Genomic DNA, 12,681 nt, shown 5'->3' on the forward strand with positions numbered 1-12,681 from the left:
ACAGTATATATATTTTTAGTGACTTGAAACATCGAAATTTAATTTGAAGTACATAATTCATAAGGCCTATGTCATTGCAACTCATTATGATCCATTGATTTCTATGAAGAAGATGTTGAAAACTTCCATCGTTAGTTTGTATGGTTAATCGGTTAATCAACTAATAATTTTATTTTAAGAATATTTTTTATTTCAATTTTTTTTTAACAAAAAACTAACTTTTTTTTTTTGAGATAATAACTTAAATGATCATATTTGAAATTAACTCGAAAAACTAAAATAGTTATTGCTCACTTTTCCATTCATGTCATGGTTGGCAAAATCGTAAGTATTTTTTTAAGAAAATTTAATACAGAAGAGTTGATATTCTATGACCATTTAATTTCTTTTTTTAAAAAAAAGATAGTTGAGTGCATTAAAGCTATTATTATGTGTGGTGTTCGAGAAAAGATTCTACCATAAAAGTATATTATACGCAGTCTTACCTTACATTTTTGTCAGAGATTTTCAAGATTTAAACTCGTGACCTCTCGAAGAAAATGATCTTTCAAATAACTTGATGAGCTATTTTCAGGTCTATACATATAAAATTAAAAAATATTTTTTGTAAAACAATTAAACTGTTCAGATTGAATTTAAAATATATCTAATGCACAACTTTAATCTTACCATGAATTTCATATTTGGAGTTCAAAATATCCTGATAATTATTATACTTGAAAAATAGTTTATTCCTAGTAATTAACTTTCATAAAGTCCATATCTATCATCACCATTGTTGCAGATTCAGTTCTTGCTATAATATTTTCTTTTGAAATAAAGCCATAAAAATAAATTACTAGTATTAATTATCTATATCATATTGCTTCTTTTTCGGATAATACTACAAACTTTATGCATCTTACTGTCTTTATATTGTTGAATGAACCCTAAGTAGCGCGAATTCAAATTTATCAGGCTCCAATTCAGATACGGAACATTAAAAAAAAACATTTAAAAAAAATCAAGGAAATAGATCATGAATATTTCATAATTTCTTCTTGCTTTCTGTTTCTAATCAAACAATAGTATATAAGAAAAAAAACTAAAATTATAAAAATCTTTACAATATTTTTTCCCTATAATCTATTTTGCGGGTAAAGTTTCGGGTCTCCAAAGAAAATCACCCGACCCGAAACCCGACTCCGAATAATCAAATAACCCATCTAACCCAACATATTCACCCATAATATTCCCACTATAGTGGTCCGATTCAATAATTCCACAATCGAACGAGTCTTCATAACTCGGCCAAAACTCGTTATTGAGTCGAGGCGACTCAGTAACAACTTGGACTGACGACTCGATGGCCGCCGAAATTTCTTTCGGCGGAGGGAGTCCTAGTTCATCATCAGATGCTTCTAGAAGGTACCCTAATTCGGGTTGCGGCAAAGATGTAATTTCTTCTGCGAAACTCTTCATGTACGAATCGAGATCATGACTCGGAGTATTATTATCATTATTATTATTATCATTATACTCCGAGTCATATAAGTCGTCTAAGAGATCTTCGCGAAGTCTCTTTACCTCGGGTGAGTTAATTTCTAACTCGTCTGAATCATCACAAACTCGCTTCCGTGAAATAAGTTGATTATCCATTTTTTTTTTTTTCTTTTGGTGTAGTAGTAAAAGAAATAATATGTAGGAATTTGATTTTGTAGACGAATTGGTGGAAGAACAATGAAAGACAATTTACGTTGAGGGAAAATAAATTTGAGAAGGTTATATAGTGGGAGGGACAAAGGTGGGGGAGGGTTAAGTAATGATGATGATGTTGGCATGTGAGTGGGACCCACCTTGACATAGTGTCTTAAAAAAAGAATGTAAATAAATTTCTAAAATTATTTATTTTATTTAGTTATGTTTAGTTATCTACTTAATATTCAATGTTCATTTTGAAATTCAGAGTTTCAAATTAACTTAGATTCATGTTGTGTTCATGTTCATCATTTGCTTTAACACGAATGTTTTGACTTTTTTTCCTAAAAATATTTATTTATTTAATTCTAATTATTTATTTTGTGATTTATATTTATTTTGGGATTAATTTAAATTCACGCCGATGCTCAAAATCTGATATCTACTTTGATGCGAGCATCTTGACTTTTTTTTTTGTTCTGTATTTCTAAAATTATTTATTTATATATTTTTGTTGTCTACTCGGTGTTTAGTAGTATTAGGCTTTGAGTTTTGTATTCGATATTTGCTTTGACATAGACATCTAAAATTAGGTACTTTCACTTTGTATTTTTTTCATCCAATGTTTTTTCTTTATTTATTTAAAATATTAATTAATTAATTTAATTTATTATGGTATGTATTTTTAATTTATTCTTCTATTGTATTTAATGGTATATATTTATTTTCTTTGCTTAAACGTGTCCATGTCGTGTTATTGAGTTTTCTTATCAAGTATGGATTCTAGAACTTCACTTTTTTATTTCTTCTTTTTTATTCTAAAGTGTGAATTTAAAGATTAAAATATTATGTGAGTACATTGTCAATCACGGCCTCTTTCATTTATTTATTTATTTGTTTGTTTTGCTTTTTAGGTTAGATTGTCAAAGTACCTAATGCCTTTTGGCCACTAGTTTTGTATAATTGACAAACCTAAGAATGTCATGTTTGTTGGATTATCATACATGTTGTGTTTTGGGTGCCAACTTGGGTTAGTTGAAAATGTTGATTTGGTGTTGGTATTTTTGAGATCCTAGTTGTTTTAGACTCATATTGGTTCATTAAACGAGAAAGTAATAACGATAAAAAATAAATTTAATACATTTGACAATCAATTAACTTTTAAAAATGTATTACAAGGTTAACTTTTTGAAAAATTGTGTTAAATTTATGTCTTTAATACTTTTTTCTTAATATGTGTGTCAAAATTCAACAATTCATTTATTATGAAACGGGGGAGTATATCCTTACAAGTGGAGGCCACCAAAAGTAGAATGTGCGTTATTTTCTCCATTCACTTTTATTTGTCATAAATTTTTTAATTAAATTTTTATTTTTACTTGTCATTTTTAATATATCAAGAAAATATAATTTTTTTTCCTCCTTTACCCTTAGTATTAATTATTTTTTCTTCAAATTAATTTCAACATATAATGTAAATATCATTTAATAAGAGTATTATTATAAAACAGTAATATTATTAATTATTTTTCTTAATAAATACATCAAGTCAAATTGTAACAAGTAAAATCGAACGAAAGGAGTAATATGTTATCGAATCCTCGACCTTTACATCCTCTCATCAGGGATCATGTCCTTGATGAATTTAGGATGTGTCATATCCTACCTAATCGTCTCAACCTATTAAGACTTGAACTAAAAAACTTTTTACAATCACATTTCTCAACAAAAAAAAGAATTACCCGATATTTGTATGACTATATATGTTTGACATAGGTAATAAGTATTTTGTGAAATTAATTATTAACGCGCAAACAAGCTCGGACATCATAATTATTGAAAAATATCTGTCGGTGGTAAAAAAATGTCTCTCGAGCATTGATAAATTGATTTTTACCAACCGTTAATTACTGTCTTTATGGTAAAGCCTTTTGGTTAGTTTTAGGTTTTACTTATTTATCTTGATGTTGGTGCCATATAAAGTAGGTTGTTAATCATAATCGACTGTTTAAACCATACAGTAAAGTTAAATATATTTTTTTCTTCATTGTACAATGAGAATAATATATTCAGTAAAATTTCGCAATTAAGATTTTGAGAGAGTAAAATATACATATTTTTTTATCTCTATCTTATGGAGATAAAAAATTATTTTCGAAGAATTTTTGACTCAAGTATGATAAATTAAAGTAATTATAAAGAGAAACGATAATGAAAAAACATGATAATTAATAAGGAAAAAGTGCTAAGAAAAGTTGAGGGGTAGCAGATGCAATTCACAATCAAATAATTGAAAATGGAAAATTCTCCAAACATCCCTTGCTTTTTTACTGTCATCCACAAATAAAAGAAAAAGTTTTAGAATATAATCTCATAAAATTACATGAGATTACTTCTAAATACTTCAATATATGATTCTCTAATTATATGCTTAATAGTTCAAATAATAGTGAAAATTCTGAAAAATTTCGAAAGCTAAAATAATATATTTTCTTCGTATATTTTCATTTGTCATATTTCGCTTTATGCAAATGGTGGGCCCAAAATTTAAGGATAGTGACTGCTTAAAAAGTTTTAAAAAATGAATTCAATGAGGTTCGAACCCGAGTCAATACTTCCAGTGTAACACCTTCAGATCAACCTAAATATCAGTGCACCCAACCAACTTTTTGTTAGAGTAGTGTCTTATACCTATTTTCGTATATTTTCTATTTAATTATACCAATTTCGCGTCGAATTTATGGTGCCGGAGCACCCCAAATTATAACGTAGGTCCGCCCCTGCTTTATGAAAGTTAATTTGACTAAACTTCAGAGTTAAATTGAAATAGATTATTTAATATTTAAATATTTACAAATTATACAAAAATATTATATTTGCAATTCTTCTTATATTAATATAATAAAATACATATATCTTAAAAATTTTGATCATAAAATTTAGGGCTGTTTATCGGTTGGATCAGTTGGATAATTATGCTTAGCGATTCGGCTTATTGATTATCGATTTTTAAATATACTAATCCGCTAGTCACCCAATAAGATAACGGTTGGTTCGGTATCGGATTAGCAATTAACGGCCGTTTATCGGATGGTTTAACAAATAAATTTAAGAGAGAACGAAATATCGAGCAATTATTGGTAGTTTTTCCGTTTCTTCACCAACAAAGTTGTTTGTATACTATGATTGATCTATTTATCAATCTTTTAGGATTTTTGAGTTTTGTTCATGTAGTTATTTAATAGGTTAAAACATCGAATCAAATAAGAATTTTCTTCTAAGCCTAAAATGTATGTAGAAACATTTTTAATTAGTGGATTGACAGAAAAAAATTAAAACTTTAATATTATTTAAATTTTTTTATTTTATATCAAACTTTTATGAAGGACACATTTGGTTGTTTCATTTTTATTGCGGTCCTTTGTGTTGTCAAAAATAATTTATGTTTAGATTTAATAATTAATTTCAAATTTTCTTTACATTTTAGGAAGTCTGACTATACTTTATGGTTAGATGTTACAAGAAGTGACATGTTATTTTCTAAACTAAAAAGTGAATAGAATAATAAATGAAATTTTATATGTTGGATTGACAAAATATACGTATATATCTAAGGATAAAAATATAATTATAATAATTTTTAATAGGTTAACGGTTTACCCGATAAGAAAATTGAGTAATTTATCTCCGCACCAATAAGTCATTAATTATAAAAAATTTATCCATTCTTTAACCATTGATCTAATAATCTATTATCAATTAACCAATAAACTAATTTTACGATTGAGTTAACAGTTACAGTTGAATTTTAAACAGCCCTAATAAAATTCACAAAATTTAACTCTTAAAAGGTAAAACATCATAAATAAAAATGTAAGGAGATAGTAATATTTTTAAATTCGTGTGGGAAACTAATAAATTCGTCTAGTATAATTATGCTTCTTGGAAGAAATGATAAGGTCCAGATACCAACAGGCGTGCAAGCACATAAAGCAAAGTCTTTTCAACAGTTTAAGGACAAAAATTTATTATAAATATTTTTTTCTAAATATTTCTTTCGTTTCATAATAAATAAATTATTAAAATTTGACACATAGATTAAGAAAAAAAATCAAAGACATAAATTTAATATAATTTTTCAATTTTACCTTTGTTCAAAGTAGAGAATTATATTTATTTTATTATTTTTCAGTTGATGGGCCCTTGATTGTCAAATCCTCAAGGATAAATTTAAAAAAAAAAATTAATAATTCATTTATTTTGAAATAATAAAAATACTTCAATAATTTATTTATTATAAAACGGACGGAGTATAAAAATAAAAAAACCAACTTTGGGAAACTTTTGACAAATTGGATTGTACACACTTGACATATTCTAATATTTTAAGTCAGTGCCTAAAAAATAGTGTTTTGTTTTTTAAAATTGTACAGGTATACCGAAAATAATTTTTCTACTTTATAAAAATAAATATAATATTTATGTACATTCAATCCTTGTCAAATTTTATTTATTAAATAATATATATTGGGTATATTATTATTGTTGTATTATATATATGTATTCAGAACTTGTGGTTAACTATTGGGTAAAAGAAATGGAATTTATGGTTTCCACTGATATCCAAAAAAAAAACAAATTTAAAATTATTGTAAATGCCAATCAAACTCTCATCAAAGAAAGCCACCAAAGTTTAAACAAATTTTATTTTTATCTCGACTGAGAATCTACTCACTGTGTTTAAAATAAATGAATTTCTTTCCCTTAATATGGAGTTTAAAAAAATAAAAAAAATAAATTTTGAGATTTTAAATTAAAATTATGTCAAATATATAAAAACGTCTTTTAATCACGTGAAAAGTTAGTAATAATTTCAGAGGTAGAGATCAAATTTTAATTAAGGAAGTTCAATATTTTTAAAAAATCTAGTCAAAGGAGATTCAACGTCTGCTATAGATACATAAAAAATAATTTCAATCATGTATAAATGATATATATTTTTTTGTCGAAAGGGATTAAACCCCTAGCGGAAGGCTGACTCGTCCCTGCTAATAAAGTATTGTTAGGAAAAAGGAAGAGTCATTCTTTTTTAATGAACTAGAAAAATTATTATTCTTTTTCAAAGAGAAAAAGTATTTTGTTATTCGATTTTTAATAAGTATTTCTTATATATTTTATATTATTTTGATATGGTTTTCCAGAATCCCATCCTATAGAAACCCTAGATCCACCCACGGTCATATAGTATTAATTTGGCTAATTAATATAGTATTAATTAAAGAATCTATATTAATTTATTTAATTAAAAGGCCAGCTCATTTCTTAGTTCCTGAAGAAGCAAATTTGTTTAAGGCATTGGCTGTTCCTTGTTTGGTTTGTAAACGACATGAATCAGACTGAATTTTTTTTTTAAATTATTATTATTATTATGTTTTTCTTAAAATATACAGTTAGATCTGATCTGGTTTCTTGGTTTTCAAATGAAATTGTAATGCATGTACTATATTTGTCCATTTGCTTTTATTATTGCCGTATAAATTGGATCTTTATGGCCCTTCCCCGGACTTTGAATGAGCCTTGGAGTAACGAGTAAGGTTGTTATTGTATGATTAGGAGATCACATGTTCAAGTCGTGAAATAGTTGTTTGCAGAGATGCATAGTAAAATTGTGTACGATAGATTTTTGTGATTTATTTTTTTTACCTATATCGCGTATAGAGGTAGTTTTAATACACTAGGGTGTTCTTCGAATAAATTGAATCTTTATGGCCCTTCCCCGAATTCGAAGGGTCCTTGGAGTAATCAGTAAAGTTGTTGTCGTATGATTAGAAGATCACATGTTCAAATCATGAAATAACTTTTTGCTTAGATGTATAATAAAGTTGCATATAATAGATCTTTGTGATTCGATTCTTTTACCTATATCGCGTATAGCAATGGCTTTAATGCACAGGGGTGTCCTTCGTATAAATTTGATCTTTATGGTCATTCCCCAAACTTTGAAGGGTCTTGGAGTAATCAGTAAAGCCGGTGTCGTATGATCCGGAGGTGACATGTTCAAATCATGAAATAATCCTTTGGTAAGATGTATTTTAAAGTTGCGTACAATAGACTCTTCTAATTCGGTTCTTTTACCTATATTGCATATAATGATAGCTTTAATGTAATGGCTGTCCTTCGTATTAATTGGATCTTTACGGTCGTTCTTCGGATTTTGAAGGGGGCTTTGGAGTGACTAGTCAAGTTGTGTATGATTAGAAAGTCACATGTTCAAGTGATGAGATAGCCCTTAGCTGAGATGTATAATAAAGCTGCTTCTAATAGATCCCTCTGATTCGGGTTTTTTTACCTATATCGCTTTTAACGGTAGCTTTAATGCACTGGTATCCTTCATATAAATTTGATCTTTATGGTCATTCCCCGAACTTTGAAGTACCTTGGAATAATCAAGAAAGTTGTTGTCGTATGATCCGGAGATGACATGTTCAAATAATGAAATAATCCTTTGGTAAGATGAATTTTAAAGTTACGTACAATAGATTCTTGTAATTCGGTTCTTTTACCTATATCGAGTATAATGATAACTTTAATGCACCGGGGGTCCTTCGTATAAATTGGATTTTTATGGCCCTTCCCGGACTTTGAAGGAACCTTGGAGTGACCAGTCAAGTTGTTGTCGCATGATCAGCAGATCATAGGTTCGAACCATGAAACAACCCTTTGTTGAGATATACAGTAAAGTTGCGTACAATAGATCCTTGTAATTCAGTTCTTTTACCTATATTACGTATAGCGGTAGCTTTAATGCACTGGGGGTCCTTCGTATAAATTGAATCTTTATGGCCGTTCTCCGAACTCTGAAGGGAGCTTTAGAGTAACAAATAAAGTTGCCATCGTATGATTAGGAGGTCACATATTCAAGTCATGAAATAGCCTTTTGCTGAGATGTACAATAAAGTTGTGTACTATAGATCCTTGTGATTCAGTTCTTCTATCTATATCGCGCATAACGGTAGTTTTAATGCACTGAGGTATCATTCGTATTAATTGAACCTTTACAGCCGTTCTCCGAACTTTTGAGGGTACCTTGGAGAAATCAGTAAAGTTATTTTCGTATAATCAGGAGGTCACAAAAGTCATGAAACAACCATTTACTAAGATGTATACTAAATTCAGAGGCGTAGCTAGCCTATTAAAGAGGGGCTCGGACGAATCCCCTTCGACGGAAAACTATATTATTAATATATGGTTAAAATAATTTATATTTATATATTCTAGATGTTGAACCCTCTGCGATAAGTTCTTCTTCAGATTTTGAATTTCCTAAGCAAAAATTTTGGCTCCGCCTTTGAGTAAATCTCTATATAATAGATTTTTTTGATTCGATTACCTATATCGTGCATAGTAACAGCTTTAATGTAGTGAGATGTGCTTATAAATTGGATCTTTTGTGTGAGTTAGATAATTTATTGTTAGGTTGCTTATATAGTTAATGTCTAGTTAAGTAAAGTAATTGATTGTCTATATGTCAAATAAGTTAAGTGGGATGCAATTGTTTTGACGTCCAAGTTTGGTATTCTGTCAAAGACGTACCCTTTTTTTATATAAAATGTTGTAATGTGATTAAGCATTCACGGATTCAAGTCTTGTAATTAATTTTTTCTTAAAATACAAGGTAAACTGTGCATAATAGATTTTTGTTATGCAACCGTTCCTTAGATGTTATGCATAGCTAAGCTTTAGTGTGCTGAATTATTATTTTTGCTAGTTATTTTATGATTTTCATTGGATGTTCAATATTCATTTTGGGGTTGACTAATGGAATACACATCGAGTAATTTACTTTATGAAGTAAAATACTTTCTATTAACGGTGACTCTATAGTCACCACCTGAATATAAAATTTTAACTAAAGATGGAGGAGTATTTTTTATTCCACTATTACTTTTCGTGTTATATAAATTTGAAATCTTGATTAAAGATAAAAGAGTATTTTTCACTCTATCATATTCATCTAATGCCATATAAATTTTACTAGTATTCATAGACAGATGGAGCTAGTGCAAATAAAACTCACAGAACAAAATATTTTTGACGTAAATAATATATTTATAACATATTCAAAATATAATAAATTATTTTTTAATTAATTTAAATCATAAACTTAAAATTTTAGATCCGTCCAAACTCCAAAGTATAGGTCTCGCGAAAGTCATATCCTTTAACATGTAAATTTATTGCTTTTGACAAGTTTCTTATGGAATTGTTTTCTATATTTGAGGAGTTAAAAAAAAAATTAAAATAAATATTATTTCTAACCTAAGATGCAAGTTGCACTGGTACTCTATATTATTTTTTATGATAAAAACAATACGTGTAGAGTCGAAAAATAGCTATTTCTAAGTGTCGGTTTGTACGTACAATAATATTAGTATAATATAAGATCAATAATATATTTATTATATTATTGAGTTTGGGTCAGTACCCACTAGACATGCCGGTCCAAGTTCCATGTTTTTGCTTTAAGTTTTCATAATTGAAACGTATGAATGGATCGGGTTGAATTATAATTCATTATTTATCGTTAGAAGTTGAATCGAGGAGAAAAATCGATTCGTAGGGTAAAATGACTTGACAAATACATTAAAAGACGATGAGAAGATGGTTCATGTTGAATGAGTTATGTATCAAAATCCATAAGTTTATGTTGAATGAGTTATGTATCAAAATCCATAATATCTTTTCGGGTACGTATTTCATGTGAATTTGTGATATTATTCTTATGTAGGGATTCACCTAAGATGTCGTGTGCATTTTTCCTTTTGCAAGCTTTCTTTGCTAGCCTAAATTTGTGTCAGTCCTTCTCTTTTGACGGTCCTTATTGATCAACCTTTGTGCCAAAGTTCGATGGACTACCATTGGTAAAGTCGTAAAACACTATGGGGTCGTTTGGTTAAAAAATAAATTATTTTGGGATTAGTTATTTCATTCTAAAGAAGGGATAGAAAAATATTATAATTTCGAAATGGGTTATTCCATTTATTTTATCTCAGCCAAATAATGAATAAATTCATCTTAAAATTAATTTCAAAATTAATTATCTCTTATCCTCCTCCTAAACCACTCCTAAATTTGTTAGTATTGAAACTTTGAGACGTATTATTATGATCCATTTATTATAATATAATATGTTTTAACTCGTTCAAATTTGACTTATTCCACCTATAATTAGATTGGAGTTTCCAAAATGAAATTGGAAATCCTAGTAAATAGAGGTATTTTAATTTGATTAATGAAATTATGATCCGTTAATTATTTGATTCATTTTAACCACTTCCCAAACTCACTTTGGACGTATTGTTATATTAGATTCGAAAAAAGTCAAAAATATTTGAAATAAAGTAAAAACATCCTTCGTTCGTTTTTTTACTCAAAAATATTCTTCTTTAATATTTAAAAAGGACATTTTTCACGTGAATATTGATGTGGATTGATCATATAATAATTTTATTTTATGTGGTATTCTTGATATTATTTCTTTAGACAGATGGATATTTTAAAATCAAATATTTAAGAGAAATTTTTTTTTTAAGCCATAACGCTAACAAAAAATAATTTTACTTTTTTCAAATAATTTAGAAATATTTTAAACCTTTTTTCGTAATAGACTTTTGAGAAGGAAATGGACAAAATCTAGCAAATAATGGTACGTTGCTCAATGAAGTTTTGGGGTCCCATTCATATTTGTACAATCGAGGAAAAGAAATTAGTAATTGCAATGACACCATTGAATAGTTGTTGGCAATTGCATTTTCAACTACCTACTTTTTTTTCTCCTTTTCTTCGATATTTTATATTTATTTTGAGGCATCAAAGTAATTTAAATTTGAGATTTATTGAAGAGAAATTATGACATGACTTTAAATTAGAAAAATATGGAGGATACATATTAGAATATACGATTAGTAGAGGAGTATGTTTTGGGTAGTAGGTAGGAGCGTTTTGTCTTGTTGTTTGTACTAATAGTTGTTATTCTATGATGGTAGTATTTCTATTTTTATGGTGTCTGTTGTATTTGAAATTTGTAGAGATAGAGTCAGGATTTTAACTCAAGGGTTCAATATTCGAAGAAAATATAATCGAAGGAGTGGTCCACACCTACTATAGATACATCAAAAATAATTTTAATCATGTATAAATTATATATTTTTTCATCGAAAGGGGTTCGGACCTCCCAAAGGACTGGCTCCGCTCCGCCCTTGTTGGGTAGATCAATTGTCGTGTTATTATGTGATAGTCTTGTTTGATATTATTTGTTGCTGTGTTTCGACGTATTATTTTTTATTTCTATATTATGTCCTTTTTAGATTGATTTTATCTTGAGTCGGGAGTCTATCGAAAGTAACTTCTCTACCTCACCTTTAAGATAGTAGTAGGGACTACATACACTTACCCTCCCCAAGCAGGGGCGGACCCACGTGGTATCCAGGGGGTTCACCCGAACCCCCTCGATAAAAAATTACGTTGTATATATAACGTAGAAAATCTATATTTATGTATATATATTAATTTTGAACCACCTAAAAATAAGGTTGTTGGATAGCCCAGTGGTTGTATGTCGGCTTCTTGAGTCAATCCTTCAGCCCTTGGTCATGGGTTTGATTCCCACTACCAACGAAGGCTTCATTTTTAAAAATTTGTTTTGCACAGTTGTTATAGTAGCTGTCCTGTACAGCTATAATAAAAATAAAAGGACGCATGTACAAGCTCCTATACCTTGAAATTATATTTTGTTGATGTATTCACATATTTATATTTATATTTTTTTGAACCCTAAAATAAATTTCTGGATTCGACAATGTCCCCAAGACTTTACTTTATGAGAATATACTAAATATATTATCGTTGTTGGTATTTATCGAAAAGAATATGGACAAAATAATTAAAAATAAATATCCTAATTATATTCATACCAACGAATTTTTTAGTGCTTTCACCTTTATT

General features: G+C 28.4%; 1 protein-coding gene across 1 annotated transcript; it reads right to left on the minus strand.

Annotated features, from left to right (window-relative positions):
- Positions 1-1,012: 1,012 nt before the first annotated feature.
- On the minus strand, positions 1,013-1,743 carry LOC107846835. Its single transcript, XM_016691111.2, has one exon. The coding sequence runs from the start codon at positions 1,636-1,638 to the stop codon at positions 1,126-1,128; it is 513 nt and encodes a 170-aa protein (XP_016546597.1). The 5' UTR covers positions 1,639-1,743; the 3' UTR covers positions 1,013-1,125.
- Between the last annotated feature and the right edge of the window lie 10,938 nt (positions 1,744-12,681).

The sequence above is a fragment of the Capsicum annuum genome, chromosome 11 (genome assembly GCF_002878395.1).
Source record: "Capsicum annuum cultivar UCD-10X-F1 chromosome 11, UCD10Xv1.1, whole genome shotgun sequence".
Lineage (NCBI taxonomy): Eukaryota > Viridiplantae > Streptophyta > Magnoliopsida > Solanales > Solanaceae > Capsicum > Capsicum annuum.

What these genes read in the sequence shown, in the direction of transcription:
- LOC107846835 (XM_016691111.2), bottom strand. Translation starts at nt 1,638, where the DNA reads ATGGATAATCAACTTATTTCACGGAAGCGAGTTTGTGATGATTCAGAC.